The 21,567-nt window shown below is 42.3% G+C and overlaps 1 protein-coding gene across 1 annotated transcript in view; it reads left to right on the plus strand.

Moving 5' to 3' along the window:
• LOC135215416 (transmembrane protein 164-like) overlaps positions 1-21,567 on the plus strand; it is a 111,597-nt gene that overhangs the window by 61,950 nt on the left and 28,080 nt on the right. The window contains exon 5 of the mRNA XM_064250028.1: positions 764-842. Within this exon, the coding sequence (XP_064106098.1) occupies positions 764-842 (79 nt within the window). The remainder of the gene's footprint in view (positions 1-763; positions 843-21,567) is intronic.

Here is a 21,567-nt window from a genome sequence, read left to right on the forward strand (position 1 = left end):
AAATCTTATTTTATAGGAGACCAATTGAATTTGATGAGATTCATCGTTACTACAAGTGTTATACAGGTAGAGTTAGGTAGAGAGTGCTTGATATTGGAGGACTGATTACACTAATGACATTAATAATAAAAAGGGTGAAGTAGTTAATTGAGAGCCTACAGTATGTAAGTACTATGGTTCTTTGTGTTCTGGAATTACAGAAGTCTGACCTCTCACTTCCTTTCTGTCTGTTAGTTTTGGTAAAGTTAAAGAATTGTGAAATTAGCAGTAAATGTTCGTTGGTGCATTGATCCAATGCCCACCCAGTGAAATAATTATTTTCAACTGTATTTATGTTCTTCTTAATTTGAGAATTACTAAAACATGGCCAATAAGGGTAAGTTGCTTTATTCAGATACTGTATAGGCTGGAAAATAAATAATTTCCTTGTCTCTCACATCTTATTGGTTATCTGCCATTCAGATGGCATTTTTAAAATTTTTTGGCTTGTCAGATAAATTAAAGCTTATAGTAGTGTATTGGGTAGTTTTTACAAAAAAAATGTAAAATCTCTATAATTACCACAAAGAGATTTTACGCTTTGAAAGTTACCATGACTCAGAATGTTAAACTATTAGTTCACATCAAAATACATTCTTGACTATTTGCTCACAAGTGGCTTCTCTTTGCAGTAAGACTATATATATATGCATGTTTTAAATGAATTTGATCCTATGTGGAATGGATATAATATCTATCATTCTATAAATCTAAATGCTTTCAGCTTCCTTTTGAGGTGGAGATTTATTGGGTGCAGCATATTATGATGCTTGTAACACCATATTACCTACTCCGACTTGGCGGTAAGTTGTGCTTGTTTATATTTTGGTAAAAATGCTTTGAATGTTATGTGAATGTGCATGGTTTTTCTTCAGTATTTATTTTAGCACTTGGAAATTGTTAGTAGAATAAGAGCTATGTCTTATTTTGTGCAACCACTCTCTTCAAACCTATGAACTCCTATGGTATGTTGTACATGAAAGTTTGATATTCCAGAATGTTTTATTATTAGCATTTCTTATACTTCATCTGTTTTGAGTGTAATCTCTCTATAGGAATGACCAACATTTTTTATAACAACTCTCTTTAATGTAAATATCCTCTTAAAATTAGTGTTATGATTATATGAGAATATTTAAATGTCGGCATCATGTGAATGAATTATGCTTAAATTAATCAGGCTTCAAATATTTAATGGAATTTTTACACAAATACAAAGCCCTATTTTAACAAGCTGAAACTTAAATTATTTTCATTAGAGTAAGTGCCGTGAACTGAGTATTTTAGGCCACTTAGGAATTATTTCTTAAGGTAGTCTATAAAGTTTGGTAGTACCATATATATAGTAGTAATTTTAATTTTCTTGCATGTTTCATTCTTGAACAAGGATATTCAGTATCTAATAAAACTGTTGAAGAAAAGTTGCTTATTTTATAGAATTGTTTATGGATTAAATTTTAGAGAATCATTTAATAAAATGGAAAAATGTTGCCATTGGAATTCACAGATTCCTTGTGGTAAAAGATGTCATGAAAGTCATCCAATAAAACTGCTGATCCTAAAGCAATTCCGTTAGGTTTTGTTTGGTACTATTCTGAAATATCTTAAACTACTAATTTTATGATTGATTTTCTCTTTATCAAGCAGGGGTATGTCCACTATTTATGTAATATTATTGTATTGTTAAATGTATTGCATAGTTCAATGCTTTCTGAAGCGTTTATGGTTATTGCACTGAGCTATCATCTTTTTAAAGAGAAAATATGTCTTATAAGGTGCCTATGTTGTAATAATCCCCAACATCAGCATTGCTTCCTAGCTGTGCGACACAAAGGGCTTCTGTGAAATTCTGTCACTTTTGTCCTTCCTGTGCTTCCACAGATTTCCATTCATTTCACAGTTCCCAAGTGGGTCTCACAAATTGTCTGGTGCTCACAGGAGCCCTGTGGACACTTATCACATACTGTCTTGTTTAAGGTGATATGAAGGACAAATCCAAATCATCTTATCTTTCATCAGTATCTCCTCTACATAGGGAATCTCCATAATTTCACTTATGTATTAATGTACTATGTAGTATAATTTCTTACCCTATCCTGTCGTCTTGAAGCTTTATTATGGACTGATAAACTCTTTTAGTCATATGCTATTTCAGTGTTATTTGATTCCCAAATCTTATTCAGTTGTCCATTGTCTGAGTTGCCTTTTTTGGCCTTTTACTGAGCTCCAGTTTTGGGAGATCATGTATTTGATAGTGTTCTTGATTATCTAAAAAAATTCAGTCTCCTTAATCCTCCCTCTATCTAGTGTTAAGCAAAGTGTGTAAATGTTTCAGCATCATCTATATTTTGTACATGAACTTCCCTGCCAGATATATACTTAGCTATAGTCTCCGACGTTCCCGACAGAATTTCAAATCTCGCGGCACACGCGACAGGTAGGTCAGGTGGTCTACCTTACCTGCCGCTGGGTGGCGGGTGTATGAACCAATCCCCCTCTCCTGCCAGATTTTCTCTGTCGCTTGAAACGATAACAACTGTTGTCGTTTCCTTCGGATAGATTCTTCGATTCTCGCTTGCCTGGAGATTGATTTGGACCTTTTTGGTGACGTATTCGCTCTATTTTGGCTTGGCATACGCTTATTGTGGACCGTTATTGACTTTGCGCTGGATTTTCCTGTAGAATGTCTGATCTTGATTCTGTTCCCAAAACTCCGGTTTTGTTTAGAGTATGTTTGACTGATGGATGTAAGGTGAGGTTACCGAAGGCTGCGGTTGACCCTCACACTATCTGTGTTAAATGTAGGGGGAATGAATGTTCGTTTAGTAACCCTTGTCAAGAATGTGAGGTTTTGAACGAAGATGAATATAAGGCTCTTTCTTCTTATATTAGAAAACTTGAAAGAGATAGGGTGCGTAAGGCTTCTTCTAGGAGTTCGAGCAGGTCGAGAGTGAGTGAGAACAAAACTAACATTAATGTAGTTTTAGAACCTTCCTCCCAGGTCTCGGCCCCTGCTCCCCGCGCCGAAGTCGTAGATTCATCTTCGGAGGCGGCGGGCTCAAAGGCTTCCTTGCGTTCTAAGGAAGACAAGACTCTTCGAACTGATCAAGGCAAGAGTGTCAGTGATGATAAGTGCAGTGTCCCCAGTGATGTGGGGGGTGCGTCTGACCGGCTCCTTAGTGCCTCCAGGCCTAGACCTCTTCCAGACTCCCAGTTCCAGTGGAGGAAGAAAGTCGAAAGCCGCAGGAGGGCTAGGGAGAGCCCCCACCGGTCAGGCGTCCCCTCGGCAGATCCTGAAGTTCGCTCCCAGGCTGCCTTGGATCGTAAGAAGAAGGAGATACTTCGCCAGTGTTTCTCGTCGTCTTCCTCGCCTTCTCCGAAACGTGGTTGGAACTCTAAGGAGGCTTCACGCCCGTTGAAGAGGGCTTTGGAGGCTCCCTTCAGTACTTTAGCGTCCAGCCCAGAAGACTTTTCTGAAGTAGCTTCCTTGCAAGCAAAGAAGCCTAGGAGATCCTGTGATCGCCCTTCTTCTCCTGCTCCTCGCTCTGAGTTTGCTTCGGAAGAAGATCCTGTTGACTCACCGACTTGAGTGCTGGCGGGCCTACAAGCTCAGATCTCGGCCCTGGCGGACTCCTTAGCATCGAGATCCCGTAGAAGGAAGGATGTTTCTCTCCCTATTAAAAGAGATCGTACAGGGGTTGGAGCTCTCGGAAGGACTCGCGCCCTTTTAAATAGAAGCTTATTGAGGAGGACGCTTCACGTCCTCTCTCTCTATTGTCATGCGATTGTAATCGCCGCCTTAACAATTGGACGACTTTCCAACGCATGGGAGAAAGAAGAAGGAAATAGGAAGAACACTGTTAAGCGCCCAGATCGCCTTATCATTGTTACGGTGAAAAGGAAGAAGGCAAACCCTCGTCTTCTCACAGGATCAGCCCTTCTCGGTTGGCTTCGTTTTCGCCAAAAGAAGGGCAAAACACATTTACTGAAGGAAGGATTTGAGGCTGTCTGTCTGTCAAGTCAGGCAGTCTTCTTCTCCTTTTCCTTGCTCGTCGCTTTCTACATCCTCGCACCCAAGAACGCACAGGCGTCCTTTTGAGTGCGTTTCTGGAAGTGTCGATGAGCGTGACAGAGACGCAAGATGTCGCACAGGCGGCCGCCGTCTTTGTCAGGAGTTGCGAACGTCCATAATACTCGTCCGGACGACGATCACCGTACATCGGCTTATGATTAGCACGCTTCATGAGCGGCACTCCCCTTGAAGACAGGACGCTGTTGAGGACGCTTTTCGGGACGCCTCCGTATTTGATAAGCAACAGTCATGTCGAAGTTTTTACCAAGACGTTCAGGAGAAACCTTGGTTTCTTAATAAGAATCTTATCGACGTTTGGGTATGATGGTGGATAGGAAATATCTACTTCCTTCCGTAAACCCCTAGAGATGAACAGGAAATCTGTCTCTTCCGCGATTTATGAGGAAATTACGAAGATTTAAAGAGTTCCTGGATTAACTTCCTTCCTTAAGGAGATATATATACTCTTTCTATCGTTCTATTAACGAAAAGAACGAAGATAGTAAAGTTTTTCCTTTCTCTATCTGCCTCGGCAGGGAAAGAAGGTAGTAGAGTATCTGCTGTATGATAATACGATACGGTCAAATCATAAGCACATACCGTAGTTACTTCTTTGCTGTGCAACTCTATTACCAGTATCCTTACAGGACTTTCCTAGGAAGGACTACGCTTAAAGGGATTGTTATGACAATACCTAATTAGCTTCTAGATTTATCGAAGTCTTGTTTCGCTTAAATATACATTAATAAGAACTTCCTGAAGTTCGATAATAATTTTATAAGATTCCTTTATTGAATGGAGTAGCTGGCAACTCTGGAAGAGTAAGGCCAGACAGCTAACGGAGGCTGCTATCGCTTAGACCAACGCAGTAACCATCTATTTCTCAGTCATGAGAGGTCGGTCCTGCGGGATGGAGTGACTAACCGTATCTCTCCCCTACAATCGCGGTCTTAGCCTCGGATTGAGGGGATAGTTAAGCAAACATAAATAAAATATTGTCTGCCTTTTGCTAAGAAGCTTTCAATAAGAAAGATATTACAGCCTTTCAATGCTGATTACCGTAGGTAACATTATTAAAGGAATCTAACGCAGCAGAACACTATATATTATATAATGCTCTCATGCTTACGAAAGCATGGCTTATTAGAGTACATGCTTAGTGAGAAGATGAATGTAGTAGAGAATTCACTTTAAGTCTACGGTATGGTCAAGTCTTATGGCCTTTTCATGCATCAGGGCGCTCGACAAGATCCTCTCTGAGATGCCGTTCAGAACCCTTGGTGTTCTATGCACCAATACGCTCGGTAAGACACTCGCGAGGACGTCTCTTGAAGACGCTCAACGTCCTATCGTTGACGACTTAGACCTGCGGCAAGCTTTTGCAGTAATGCTCGACGACGTCCTACACGAAGAGACGCTCATCAGAGCGTTCTGGAAGACGCTCGACGTCATAAACATTGATAAACTTTTTGGAAGACGCTCGATGTCTTACACATCTGGACGCTCGCCAGGACGCTAGCGAGGACGCTTTTGAAAACGTTCGGCATCCTACACGTCATGTCGCTCAGCAGAGCACTTACCAGGACGTTCTTCAGAACGTTAGGCGTCCTACGCATCAAGACGTTCGCCAGGATTCCTGCAAGAACGGTCTTCAAGAGGGCGTCTTCGAAGAAGAGGAAGGAGTTTGGTCTCGTCAAGATGTCTACTTTGCTTTCTACGAAGGGAGCGTTCAATAGAATCCATGACTTGATGAATTCCAGAAAAACTGTAAGCAGATTTCGGTGTCATAAAACGCCTCGTCTGCTTTCGGGACTGCGCTGCCGAAGGGGAACATTAAGGTCCTACCTGTCGTAAGCCCAGTCTCTGATTAGGAATCCTGACCCTTCCTCGATTTCTGCGGGAATCGGGAAAACTATATGCTCGAATTCCTGGATTACTTTCTGTCATGTAAAAGGGTTAGTTCTCATTGACAAAGATCTTAATAACATTTTATCGCTTAAGCGGATAAGCTCTCATTAACAAAATTCGAAAGAGCTCTCATTCATTAGTCAGAGGCTCATCCAGGAAAAAAACTTGTAGACTACGTCCATGAAGTCTTATGTCCAATATCATAAGAAGCTTGAACTGTCTTTTTCGATCCTCGGTTCTCACTTGATCTCCATTCGAATAATGTTAATTCGTTCTCTTGGCAAAGAGAACAAAACGAAAGACAGTCGATTTCCATTCTCTCTCTCTTCCTCGTCGAGGAAAGAATGTAGTAGAGAATTAGATGTTCAAGTGACTACAATACTTACGTATTTTATCTTTGCGTCATATTACTAATGTAGGGTTCAAGTCATATACGCATATCATGGTTACCTCTACAGATGGCAACCGAAAAGACGGTTATTGTAAGTGTATTTAATCGGTCCTTCCTGCAAACTTCCAGGAGTTTCCGCTGTAAGGACAACACTAACTCAGCGTCTGCATCTAGCGAATTATGTTTCGCTTAAATATGCCTGCTTGAAAATTTCCTTCTGATCGATAATAGTAACAAACCTATTCTTTCGTAGAAGAGAGTAGCTGGTAACTAAGGCAGAATAGTGCGAGACTAGAGGTTGCTGTCATTGTGGATGACGCAGTATATTTAATCGGTACTCCAGGCAACTTTCCAGGAGTTTCCGATATAACATTTGGTTAATTAAGCGTAATGTTACGACAACACAAAATCAGCTTCTGTATTTAGCGAATTCTGTTTCGCTTAAATATGCCAACTTGAGAGTTTCTGTTCAAATAATGGAAAATCTATTCCTTAGATAAATAGAATAGCTGGCAGCTCGGCATAAGACTGCGAGAAGGTGAACATAAGCTGCTGCCTGCTGCGTGTAACTGTCACAGTGTCACCAACTCAGTATCAGGTAGCTCGCTGTTATGCTCGGTCGTTTACGTCTCTCCCGCGGGATTGATTGACGAACCGTATCTCTGCCATACAATCATGACTTTCGCCTCGGGTTGAGGGGATTTCTAGTAATCATGAATAAATACGACTTCCTTTTGCTAAGAAATTTTCAACAGAGATATCTCTTAGACCTGTTCAGCGCTGCTTACCGCACTGTAACAGAATTCTGTACGAGTCTACCACGGCATAGCACTATAATAATGCTCTCCTGCTTATGCAAAGCGCAGCCTTATTAGGGAAGGAAGCATGCTTAGTGAGGGAATGGATGAGTCTGCTGGGGACCATTTCCTCGCTGGAGAAGCTTGTTTCCCTGAATAGACTGCAATTCAGACCTCTACAGTTTTTCCTACAGGAGAACTGAAATAACATCAAATATCTAGAAATAATTCTAAACATCTCTCAATGGGTTGACGATCACCTCAGGTTGATACCGAGAGGGTGCCAGGCATCCGGACAGAGGTACAGAGGTCTCTGGCACATAATCTAAGAGAATTGGAAGCAATTTGGTTGGCTCTCCAGTTCCTCGAAGAGTGAGTTTTTTGGTCGATTTGTACAAAATCATCTCAGATAATTTCGCAGCTCTCTCATATCCCAAGAAGAGAGAGATGGTTATCGACATAGGCACGGAACGTAACTATCCTCAAGAGGTTCGTTACACTATTGCACGTCCGTGCGATCTCTCGATCGACGGCAGCAACTACTGACGTCTGAGTAATCCTCGCTTAGAAGTATGTCGAGAGTTGTGGAGACTTTGGAGACGTCCTTTCGTAGATTTCTTCGCAATATTGAAGACGAAGAAGCTTCCTCTACGTTGCTCCAATTATTCCTCGATCCGAGAGCGGTTAGCAATAGCAATAGACGCCATCATATAGTATGGAATGGGGATAGTTGGTTAGTCTCTTTTCCCCTATTCAAAAGCTTAGGAAATATGATAAGATAATTGCTGGCGTCAGAGGGAGCGAGAAAGACGCTGATCGCCCATGTTGGCCTTCGAGAGCTGGGTTCACAGAGGTCACGTCCTTCAGAGAGCACTTTCCAAGGACCCTTCCCGAGAGAATCGGTCTACTCTAACAGCCTCACTTCGAGAGGTACCTAAAAACCTCTCCGCTCTGAGTCTGGATGCGTTCAGACTGTTGAGAAGCGAGAGGATCTTCAAGATTAATACAAGTCTCATTGCCAAAGCAAGCAGTGCTGCATATTTTGCAGTGTACCAATCGGAGTGGGCCGATTCTGGAGATAGTGCAGGAAGAATGACTGTTCCTACACCTCCACCTCTGTGAATTACTTTACCGTCTTCTTCCCTTTCCGTCTGAAGTATGGGATAAGCTAAACAGTCCCAACGATTGTAGAATATGGAAATATGTTGTTGACGGCCTCTAGGCTCAGAGATTCGGATCTGTCAAACAACAAAGCCCTTCACGATCTTTGAGATCTGCGGAAATCTTGAAATGGTCTAGATGGAAGCTTCCGGCATGGAACTTAGACGTAGTCTGAAGTTCCTGATGTCAAAGCATTTCGAACCTCTCCTTTCTGTAAACTTAATACACGTGACCAGAAAGGCTAATTTTCTAACCACTCTAGCTACGGCAAAGAGGGTTAGTGAGGTTTTAGCCATCATTTGAGGTTTTGGCTTTAGAGGACATAATTCGGTGTCCTCTAAGCCTTCCGTTCTTGCTAAGAACCCTTGGCCCAGAGGCCTGGAGATCAAGGGGATGGCACAAATTATTGGGCAAGAGCCACAGAGAGTCCTGTGCCCTGTCGGGGCTCTCAAGTTTTATCTTGATAAAACTAAAGAAAGTCGAGGTCATTCGGACAATCTGCGGTGTTCCGTAAAAAGACCAGACTTGCCCATGTCGAAGAACGCCCTGGCGTTATTTTTTTTTAAGGAGTCTTTCTACCGAGGCTCATTCGTCATGTTTAAACAAAGATTTGAAACCTTTTAGAGTAAATGCTCACGAGGTGAGGGCGCGGCCTCGGAAGCATTTCAACAGAGCATGGCACTCAGTTACATCCTGAGTACCGCGTTTTAGCGAAGCAACTCTGTTTGCTTCACACTCCCTGAGAGATGTGAAGACGTCATATGAGATCTGCTGCTCGCTAGGGCCATACGTGTCCGCAGACACAATCTTGGGGGCAAGAAGTACCACTCATCCTATCCTGTAGAAAATGGTTAGGAAGAGCTCTTAATTTTATTTGTTGAGTCGCCGCCAATGGCGGACTTCTTAACTCTTAAGCCTTAGTTAAAACACCTTAACTTTGGCTAAGTTGGTCAGGTGGTGATATTTATTTTACTTCTTAGCCCTCATGGTATGGTCAATATGGTCTAGACACATTGTGGTCACGCCCCCGTTGTCAGATCATCTAGAACTCACCAGCTATACAGGTCACGTCCTTGCTGGAGACTCTAGTAAAGCAAAAGCAGACTTGGGTGACAGTAATCACGAAGTCAGCTATGCTAACAGGTAAGGAACCAAGATGTCTATCATCTGCATGTGAAATGTTTCCCAAAATCCTTTTATTCTGTCCCTCCCCACCTCCAATGGTGGGAATCAGCTATATATATATCTGACAGGTAAGTGTCATGAACAAAATGATATTGTTCTGATACAATAAAGTTTGTTCATACTTACCTGGACAATATATATAATCAAGTACCCGCCCAACCTCCCCTCGGGGACAGTGGCATTAGAAAATCTGAATAGAAGATGGGAATGGTTCCTGACACCCGCCTCCCAGCGGCGGGAATGGGTACTAACCACCTGGCCGACCACTGCGTGTGCCGGGAGTTTTGAAATTCTGTCGGGCTTCGGAGAATACAGCTATATATATATCTGCCAGGTAAGTATGAACAAACTTTATTGTATCATAACAATATCATATTCAAGATATATCGAAGGCTCTCTCTGCCAAAGCTACGCAGGACCTTCTAGCACAGTCTGCAAGGAAGCCTCGTCCTTCCTTCCCGACTAAGACGAAGAAAGCGAAGTCGACCTCTCAGGAACCCTTTCGAGGGGCTTCTACCTCTAGATCCACTTCGTTCAGAGGTCGTAAACCAAATAGAAGAGGGAGGACTTTTGCGAAGTCAGTCAAACCTCCCAAGTAAGACTCGAGTCCTTCAGACAATTGTAGGCGTCAGGCTTTTACAGTTTGCAGAAGTCTGGGCCCAGAAAGGCGCAGATTCCTGGACCCTTTCAATAGTGAGGAAGGGGTACCTCATCCCGTTCTCTTCGATGCCTCCCTTGACGACTACCCCGAGGGAGTTGACGGCCAGATACAGGGACCCCATCATGAATCAGGCCCTCCAACTAGCAGTAGATCAGATGCTGGAAAAGGAGGCGATCGAACTAGTGGCAGATCAACATTCTGCAGGCTTTTACAACCGCCTTTTCCTAGTTCCGAAATCCTCAGGGGGATGGAGACCGGTGTTGGACGTAAGCGCCCTGAACTTCTTCGTAGAAAAGAAGAAGTTAACGATGGAGACCACTGCTTCGGTGCTAGCAGCACTCCATCCAGGGGACTGGATGGTGTCCTTGGACTTACAGGACGCTTACTTCCACGTACCAATCCATCCTTCCTCGAGGAAGTTTCTCAGATTCATGATGGGGGGGGAGAATTTTCCAATTCAGGGCCTTGTGCTTTGGCCTCTCGACGGCCCCCCAAGTCTTTACGGCCATCATAAAAAATGTAGCACAATGGCTTCATCTAGAAGGGGTGAGGATATCGCTGTACCTCGATGATTGGCTTATAAGGGCCAATTCCAGAGATCGTTGTCTGAAGGACTTGAAGAAAACCCTGGATTTGACGTATTCTTTAGGACTCCTGGTCAATCTACAGAAGTCAAGTTTGATTCCCGCTCAAGAGTGTGTTTATCTGGGGATCCAGATGAACTCTTGGAGTTTTCGGGCTTTTCCGTCTCAGGAAAGGATAGCCCGGGGACTCGAGAAAGTAACAACCTTCTTAGGGAAAGAAGTATGCACAGTGAGGGAGTGGATGAGTCTGCTGGGGACGCTCTCCTCACTGGAGCAATTTGTTTCCCTAGGAAGGTTGCACCTGAGACCGCTCCAATTCTTTCTTCATCGGAATTGGAGTCGTCCTTCTCAGTATTTGACGTTCTCCCTGTCCATTTCGCATCAAATCAAGAAGGATTTAACATGGTGGCAGATCCCAACAAGTTCTCGCAGGGACTGTCTCTTCAATCCCAGAACCCCAACCTGGTGTTGTTCTCCGATGCGTCGGAAACAGGTTGGGGGGCGACTCTGGGAACCAAGAAGGTGTCAGGAACCTGGATGGGGGACCAGTTTTCCTGGCACATCAACAGGAAGGAACTAATGGCCGTGTGGCTGGCTCTGAAAGAATTAGAGTCCGATGTAACAGGAGCAATTGTGCAGATAAACTCGGACAACACCACGGCTCTGGCATACATCAGGAAACGGGGGGACGCATTCCTTCTCTCTGTATGAAACAGCAAGAGATCTTCTTCTGTGGGCAGAAGAAAGGAAAATCAAACTTCTCACCAGATTCGTACAGGGAGAGAGGAATGTAAGGGCAGATCTCCTCAGCAGGAAAGATCAGGTCCTTCCCACAGAGTGGACTCTGCACCAAGACGTATGCCAGAGCCTTTGGAAGTTGTGGGGCAGGCCTCACTTAGACCTGTTTGCAACTTCAAAGAACAAAAGACTGGATCTTTATTGCTCGCCCATCTCGGATCCAGGGGCAATAGGGATAGACGCTCTTCTACTCGATTGGAAAGGACTCTACGTATACGCCTTTCCCCCCTTCAAGATTCTGGGGTTAACTTTAAAAAAGTTCGCAGAGTCAGATTCCACGAGGATGACATTGATAGCTCCCTTTTGGCCAGCACAAGAATGGTTCACAGAGGTGCTGGAATGGCTGGTGGATCTTCCAAGATCGCTTCCTCTAAGGAGTGATCTACTCAGACAGCCCCACTTCGACAGGTACCACAAAAACCTCCCTGCTCTCAGTCTGACTGGCTTCAGACTGTCCAGAAACTGGTCAGAGCGAAAGGCTTTTCGTTAACAGCTGCTAAGGCAATCGCTAGAGCTAGGAGGTCTTCCACCTTACGAGTGTACCAGTCGAAGTGGGATGTCTTCAGAAGATGGTGCAAGAGAAATAACGTTTCCTCTTCCAGTACCTCTGTGACCCAGATTGCGGACTTCTTTTTATTCCTGAGACAAGAATGTGGTCTAGTCGTTTCAACGATTAAAGGTTATCGCAGTATGTTGGTGACTGTCTTTAGACACAGAGGCCTCAATTTATCGGAGGATAAGGACCTGCATGACCTTATTAGGTCTTTTGATACTGTGAAAATACAGTCTCCTAAGATGCCTAGCTGGAATTTAGATGTGGTCCTTCAATTCCTTGGGTCCTCTAGATTTGAACCCCCTAATTCAGCCTCATTCAAAGACCTTACTAGGAAGACTCTGTTCTTGATGGCTCTAGCTTCCGCCAAAAGGGTGAGTGAGCTTCAAGCAATTGATGGTAATGTGGGTTTTAAGGAGGGGGGACTCATTTGCTCTTTCCTTCCTGGGTTTCTTGCGAAGAACGAAAACCCATCAAATCCATGGCCCAGGAACTTCGAGATTCGTGGGTTATCTTCTCTGGTAGGAGAAGAACCCGAGAGAACTCTTTGCCCAGTGAGAATGGTAAAATACTACCTTAGAAGAAAAGAGCAAGAGCAACTGAAAGCCAATCAAGAGGTCCTTTGGTGTTCCGTAAAGGATCCTACTCGTCCCTTGTCGAAGAACGCATTGTCCTTCTTCTTAAGAAGTCTCATCAAAGAAGCACACGGTTCTTGCAAGGAAGAACATTTTAGGCTTCTTAAAGTGAAAGCCCACGAAGTAAGAGCCATAGCAACTTCTCTTGTTTTCAACAAGAATATGTCCGTGCGGAACCTGATGGAGACAACTTTCTGGAGATGTCAGTCGGTTTTCGCAGACCACTACTTACGTGATGTGAGAATCACTTACGAAAAATGCTTCGCCTTGGGCCCGTACGTATCGGCGGATTCGGTGCTGGGGCAGGGAGCTGGAACTCATCCTTTTTAGTAGTATATATTTTTTCCCTTATGTCTTGTGTTTGTTTTTGTTGTGCCTTACAAAGAGGATGCATGAAGGCATCTCTTTAGGTCGTAGTACTAACCTTTAGTATCTGATTATAGTCGATTCATTTAAGGTAGATTCTTGCGCCTACGAGACGTTTGTTTGGCGGCCTCTGATTGGCTGGTAGCAGGAGGCAGACTGCTCGCTCAGTGGGTCATATTTTCGTTTGCAGCTTAGAAAACTAGCAATATGTTTACATTTCTTCATTTATCTCACGTTTTACAAAAGATAGGAAAGTTTTGGTCATACCAAAGGATTCGGTATTAAATGTACAATTAAATATTCTTTTCCTGAAATCAATAAGTTAAAATACAAAGGAATTTACAACGAGTAGAAGTGAAGGGAGAAACATTTCATTCTTTATACATGTTTTTATTCATCATCGGATTTTGCATAATTCATGAGATCAAGATAAAATAAAATCCTGTGTTATTAAACAATAAAATCACCCTGAATACGATGGTGCTTTCAGATTTTAGATGCGTGTAATATGTAAAGAGAAAATGAAGAATATGTCTTATTATGTTACATTCGTGCTTGACTCAGTTTGACAATAGTGCCGAGAGACACATCGTTGGGTCTGGTCCTCTCAGCTAGAGCCGTTGGCGTGTTGGCAGTTGCCAATTGGCGATATGAGAAGTTTGCAGTTTCGAGTGTATGTATTTACCGAATTATTATGTCATTACATTTTCTATAAATAAATGCATAGAATTCCCATTATGACTTTTGAACATTTTTACTCAAATATCATATATGTCCGTATTCCTGGACATATCTGATAAAAAAAAAAGTAAATAATCAGATGGATGCATCTGGTATCGTTGGCCGCGGGCGGGAAATTCAGTTCAGGAATGAATTTGAAACCTACGGACCTACTTCGCACTCTTCAGCTCATCCTTAGTTTTAATGAGGTTGGTTTCAACATATTGTTTCTAATTTTCTTATATGAATATATTTTCAAACGAAAGAGATATCAGAGACTTAATTGAGTGATATGAAATAATAATCTCAGTGGAGCAATAAACAATAATGATGACGTAAGAAAATTTGTAAAATTTTAATTTCTTTTTGTTTATATCGATAGCCTAATGACATACCAATGTAAGCCTATTGTGTATGACTTTCTTTTGTGTTTATGACATAATATATCTGCATGAATTTCCATTCCTTTTGTTTAAAAAGATGAAGATATAACAGTCTTCTGATTAGTCTCATTATCCTACATGTACTATATATATACAATTATGCAGGGCTGTGGGAACGGTACGGGAGCTATTCTAACTCAGGTATGAATTAAGTGATTCAAGAATAATCAACTACCTCAGGAGAAAACTAAGCAAATTTTTCCTAAACATTGTTGTAGACATGTTGTCAAGTGTAACATGTATATAAAGGAGATAAACATTCTGGTCTAAGAGTAACTCAAGCAATTCTGAAAAAGACAGTATATTATATTCGTTACATCGTCAACAAATTTTATGGTAAGAAATAAACATTTGTACTTTTGTTTATTGAGTGAACATATGAAAACCATAAGCTTTTGATGTTTGGTTGGCCAGAGAAACAAGTTCTGTTATTTATCAGTGAGCCTCATAAAGCATGTACATTTCTCACTTAGACTAAATTGAAGCCAACACCCAGATGCATTCATCTGATTATTTACTTTTCTTTTATCAGCTATGTCCAGAAATACGGACATATATAATATTTGAGTAAAAATGTTCGAAAGTCATAATGGGAATTCTATGCATTTATAATTCGGTAAATACATACACTCGAAACTGCAAACTTCTCATATCGCCAATTGGCAACTGCCAACACGCCAACGGCTCTAGCTGAGAGGACTAGCCCCACGGTATCTTGCGTCTCTCGGCACTACTGTCAAACCGAGTCAAGCACGGATGCAACATAATAAGACATATTCTTCATTTTCTCTTTACATATTACACGCATCTAAAATCTGAAAGCACCAGCGTATTCAGGGTGAATTTATTGTTTTAAAACACAAGATTTCATTTTATTTTGATCTCATGAATTATGCAAAATCCGATGATGAATAAAAACAGGTATAAAGAATGAAATGTTTCTCCCTTCACTTCTACTCGTTGTAATTCCTTTGTATTTTAACTTATTGATTTCAGGAAAAGATTAATTAATTGTACATTTAATACTGAATCCTTTGGTATGACCAAAACTTTCCTATCTTTTGTAAAACGTGAGATAAATGAAGAAATGTAAACATATTGCTAGTTTTCTAAGCTACAAACGAAAATATGACCCACTGAGCGAGCAGTCTGCCTCCCGGTACCAGCCAATCAGAGGCCGCCAAACAAACGTCTCGTAGGCGCAAGAATCTACCTTAAATGAATCGACTATAGGTGGTCTGATGAGTGTGGCTCCTTGCAGTAGTAGTGGTTAGGACCTGTTAAGCTAGCGGACGAGTTCCCTTTAACAGGATCCGACTTGGATTCTACCACACAAAGGGATCAGATATCCCAGTGGTAGATCCAAGAGTCTTTCAGCATCAGGTCACGTCCTAGCTGTAGCTCTCCAGGCAATGCAGACTCAGAGACAGTATCAATGAAGTCTTCTGCCTGAACAGGTAAGAACCAAGGTTATTTGTATCCTACAACATCAGTTGTTTCCTATCTCTCCTAGCCAATCAGCTAAGTATATATCTGGCAGAGAAGTTCATGTACAAAAATGATATTGTTAAACTACAATAAAGTTTTGTACATACTTACCTGGCAGATATATACGTCTAATGGCCCACCCAGCCTCCCCTCAGGAGACAGGTGGAAGAGAAAATCTGGCAGGAGAGGGGGATTAGTTCATACACCCGCCACCCAGCGGCAGGTAAGGTAGACCACCTGACCTACCTGTCGCGTGTGCCGCGAGATTTGAAATTCTGTCGGGAACGTCGGAGACTATAGCTAAGTATATATCTGCCAGGTAAGTATGTACAAAACTTTATTGTAGTTTAACAATATCATGATTATACATACAGACAGCTCATTGAACAATACCACTAACAGATTTCATACTTCAAAAATCAAACTGTACAGGCAACCCCCGGTTATTGGCAGGGGTTACGTTTCCTGGGGGTTTGATAGTAACCGAAATTCAAAAGTCTATGGTCACCACAATTCACCTTATACAGTAGTGCCCTAGGCTAGTTAATGACGCCTTAGTCAGTGTCACGGCCAGGTATTTTATCCTATATGTAATAACTGTTTAATAAAAATGTGGAATTGCATTTGCCTAATCCTTTACTATGGTCTGCAGTAATTCTACAAATTTTTAATGCCAGATTCAATGAACGTGCAGGTAAACCTTGGCCTAGAGAGAAGGAAAAGAACACTTAATGATGTCAATTTTCATTTCAATTGATGTCATCTTCTCTTCTTCCTAACCTCTTCCTCCATCTCTGTATTTTTTATACCTTCTAGTTAAATAAGTTTAAAAAGTAAATGAGAATGATAAAAGTATCGTTAGTAACGTTATAATCGTTGCTTAAACGTGTACTACAGCCATAAACAACTGAATGGAAACAGTTTTTTGGTACGAACAACAGAATCTGGTAACAGCAGCTGTTATGCTTGCATTTCAGCCATCGTACGATAGTAAACCATTATCGTAGTTATGTTACAAATGACTTTAAGTATAATAGGAATGGTATATTTTTATGTTATACCTTTATTCGCTATGGAGAAAATATTGGCAAGAAATATAGTACGGACTGCTAAATTTAAGCTGCAGTTATAGCTGAAGCTGAGAAAAGGGATTTTGACGAAGGAAAAATCTATTTCTGGGTGATTGGCTCGTGTCGCCCTATGAAAGTATCCTTAATATCATTCTTTCTAGGTAAAATTAGCCTAAAATTACCAGAGAAAAAACAAAATTAAGAAAATGTCAGTAAAACTGACTCGCTCACTCTTAAAAAGAAGTGTCGATAATGAAATGGGCGAGTGTGGAACACTACCACGAGACAGACACCAATTAGAACTTCCCTATCAAAATCCCCCAAAGAGAGAGCCGATACAACGGGCGATGCAGCCTCTACTACTACTACTAGAGGACGCCACGGACAGCAGCGCCCCTAGCGGGTCATCCTTAATTAAAACATAAATACATCTTGTCCTGCAAGGGGGGGAAAACAAACCATAAAAAAGGGGATGGGTTTCATAGGGCGACACGAGCCAATCGACCCAGAAATAGATTTTTTCCTTCGTCAAAACCAATCCCTTTTCTGGGCTCAGCTCGTGTCGGCCTATGAAAGAGTACCAGAGAACAGACAAGATGGAAAAGGAAAAAAATGAAAAAAAAAAAAAAAAAATAAAAAAAACCTGTTAAAATGATGGATATAATATAAGTAAATGAAATACAGCATACAAATAAGTACTTAAACTAACTAGGTGGTAAACAATAACAGAATGTTAGTAAACTTAAAGTACTTAAATGGTAGTAACAATGACCATAATATGCATGTAAAACAAAGAAATGTTGAATTTACTTAATTAGATATATAGATACAATTATATACATACATGTGTCCTACCCTAGCATAAAAAAATAAGGGTAGGACACTCAATCCATCATTAATACAAATAAAACAAGTAATTCAAATATATACAAACACATTGTGACTGAAGTTTATCACAAGTAAATGGGAAATTTATACAAACATATTGTGGCCTAACCTAGCATAAAAATAAGGTTAGGGCCACTGGGGTACATATCAGTACCAATGTGGTTGTCCCTAGCAAAAAAATAAGGGACAAACCACTATAACACACAACGGCTAAGGCTATAATGATGAGTAGCCTGGTGATAGGTTGAGGCATGTTGGTTGAAGTAGGTAGAAACGGAGACCTGGATCAATACTACAACTACTAAGCAGTATCAGGGGAAACTATGTTTCCCGCTGCTACTGCTGAAAACTTTAAAGATTCCAAGGACTTTAAATAATGCCGTTTAAAGACTGTCGGGGATTTCCATCCAGTATACTTCCTAAGATCCTCAAAGTTCATATGTTGGAAATAGTTAATAGAGGTGGCTACTCCCCTGATATCATGTGCTCTTGGGAATGACTCAGGGTTGGCTTGTTTAATGAAGTAAAGGATTTGTTGCCCTAATACCTTTAACTGACAAAGTACCACCTTTTTTCTCTCATGAAGAGAGCACCCGAGGATCTAGAAGAAGTACGAGATAGAAAGGCTCTAAGGGTTGATACTGGGCAGAGAGAAGGATCCTGTGGAAGTGGGATAACCTTCCAAGGAGCCCACCTTGCAAGAGGATCTTCATTTTTGGCTAAAAAGCTACGATCCGGAGCAAGTAGAACTTCTCCTGATGGGAGGAAATTCCACAATGCCCTCCATCATTCTCTGGATAGAGCCGACAGTTCTGAAATTCTTGCTCCTGGATGGCTAGGCTTAATAAGAATAGAGTCTTCCTCAGGAGCATTATGAATGTACAAGATGAGTGTCAGTATCTGAAGCTAGTTTGAGAACATCATTCAAGAACCATGAAACTGTAGTAGGCCTCTGAGAAGGTCTAAGTCTAGCACAGGCTTTAGGGATAGATGTGAAATAAGATTCAGTTTAAATCTATCGTGAAAACCTACTTGAAAGATTTTCTTCAAAGCCGACTTGTGAGTGGTAATCGTGCTACTGCTAAACCTTTTTCAAATAAAGATCTGAAAAAGGATATAGCCAAATTAACTGTCATGGTTGTAGTGTTCGATTCTCTCAAGAAAGATGCTAATTTCTTAACAGCTGAGTCATATTGTCTGATGGTTGACTCCCTCTTATCTGATTCCAGGAAGAGATATTCTGTGGATCAATGTTAGCTCTTTATTAGCCGCAAACTTCATGAAGTCCATAAAGTTAGGGTCTGGAGAATTCCTGAGGAAGCGAACACAGTCCTCATTTGTACTGATTGTGATAGTTTGGGATTGGGATCCGTTGAGGTCGGAGACCCAATCCAAGAGAAGTGGATACCAGTTGCTCTTGGCCAGTCCGGTGCAATCAGAGCTACTATCCCTTTGAAAGACCTTAGTTTGTCTAGGACTTTCAGGAGAAGATTCACTGGAGGAAAAACGTAAATTCTCCTCCACTGATTCCAATCCAACGACAGGGCTTGTCCGCTGGCATAAGCCAGAGGGTCCAGGTTGGGGGCCACATAGCAAGGGAGCTTGTGGTTCGCTTGTGAGGCGAAGAGATCCACTTGGAGACCTGGGACTCTCCGGCTTACCCACTGGAATGACCCGTCGTCCAGAGACCACTCTGATTCCATTTTCCAGAGGAACTGACCGGGACAGGGCGTCTGCTATCACATTCCTTACTCCTGCCAGGTGAGTGGCAGACAGATGCCATTTGTGTTTGTTTGCTAATGCAAAGATGGCTATCATGACATGATTCACGTGCTTGGATTTGGATCCTCCTCTGTTTATGCAATGATACTACACTGCACTGTCCAAAACTAGCCTTAGATGAGACTTCTTCGGGGGAAGCAGTCTCTTCAGAGTAAAAGAAATACTGCCATTGCTTCCAACACGTTTATGTGGAGCTGGCGAAATTGAACTGACCAAGTCCCCTGAACCTGTTTGAACTGAGAGTATCCCCCCACCCGGACAGGGATGCATCGTGTGAATAGTTTAACACTGGGAGGGGATATTGAAGGGGTACTTTCTTGGCTAAGTTCTTTACTTTGACCAAGGCCGTAGTTGGTTGCGGAGGATCTGTGGGATTACTGACAACTTGTCTCGATATTTGGAGTTTGCTCTTGACCGCCAAATTCGATTTATATCTTTCAGCCTTGCTTTCAGAAGGATATCTGTTACTGAAGCAAACTGAAGAGACCCTAGGATTCTCTCCTGGTTTCTTCTTGACGTTTGTTGCACTGAGAAACTGCCTGACAGATTTTGCTATTTCCTTCTGTTTGGCTACTGGAATTGATAGATTGTGGGAGGACAAATCCCACTGGATTCCCAGCCACTGAAAACGAGATTCCGGAACGAGTCTGGATTTCGTTTTGTTTATCTGGAACCCCAGATGTTCCAGAAAGTGAACTACCTTTTTGGTAGCTTTGAGACATTCCTCGACTGTTGGTGCCCAGATTAACCAATCGTCGAGGTATGCCGCTACCATGATTCCCTGAGCTCTCAATTGTTGTACAACCACTTCTGCTATCTTTGTGAATACCCTGGGGGCTGCGTATTCAGACCGAAGGGCATCACTTTGAATGATAATGTCTGATTTCCTAGCCTGAATCCTAGGAATGGGCGGAAGTGCCTGGCTATAGGGATATGATAGTATGCGTCTGTAAGATCGATGGAGCATGTGACGGCTCCACGCGGCAGTAAGGTCCTTACTTGCGAGAGGGTAAAGCATCTTGAACTTGTTCGCAGCGAATGAAAGAGTTTAGCTTTGACAAGTCTAAGATTACCCTTCTTTTTGTTGAGCCTTTCTTTGGACACGCTGATAAGCGACCTTGAATTGTTGGATGCTTGACTCTCGAATAGCTCCTTTCTGAAGGAGTTCTTCCGCGTAATCTATCATTCCTCTGACGGTAGCTGATGGAATGATTTGATTGGAGGAGGATCTTGGATCCAGCTCCAGCCTAATCCTTTTGGACACTATGCTCTGTGCCCAACTGCTGAACCCCCAACCTGTGGCCGGGAAAAGGACAGCCTCCCTCCTACCTGAGAACCTCATTGCTGATGGGCTGGGTTGGCCACCACGCCCTCCTCTGAACTGTTTACATCCTTGCGCCCCTTCCTGCGCCACGGTGACGAAAGTAACCGTCCTTCCGCCCTACCCCTACGATTGAGAGTAGCCTTGAACCTCATAAGCAGGGTTAAAGGCAGGCGAGATGGCATAGGAGGTCGAAGGCCTGGGATTGCTGGGGCAACAGGAGGAAACGGCTGAGTTTGTTTAGCTGTAGCAGGTTGTCCTTGTTGGGTGACTGGGACCTCCGCCTGCACAAAACTGCAATGCTTTGCTTGGAGGCTAGGAGTTTTTGTATGGCTGGAATCTCTTACCGCCTTCTTTGGTTTCTTGCCAGCAGTAGGAACGGGATTCCTGTTTCCTCTTAGAGGAAATGCCCACCTAGCTCTAAGCCTCCTGGTTGAGTCCTAGCAGCTTCTGGTGATGACTTCGTTCACTGCTGACTCTGGACGAGATCCGCTCCCCACATGCTGGCAGATAAGAGTCTATTAGGCTCGTGCCTGATAGTACACTCTTGAAGAACATGCTTCCGACAGTTCTTCCTGGCTTGGAAGAAGTCGAAAGCGTCTAGCAAAACAAAAACCGTGTGAAATTGTGATTTCGCTAAGATCTTAAATAGCTGTTCGTTCGCATAAGTCAGTGCAGCCATTTCCGTGATTATGATAGAGTTAA

The sequence above is a fragment of the Macrobrachium nipponense genome, chromosome 5 (genome assembly GCF_015104395.2).
Source record: "Macrobrachium nipponense isolate FS-2020 chromosome 5, ASM1510439v2, whole genome shotgun sequence".
NCBI classification, from domain to species: Eukaryota; Metazoa; Arthropoda; class Malacostraca; order Decapoda; family Palaemonidae; genus Macrobrachium; species Macrobrachium nipponense.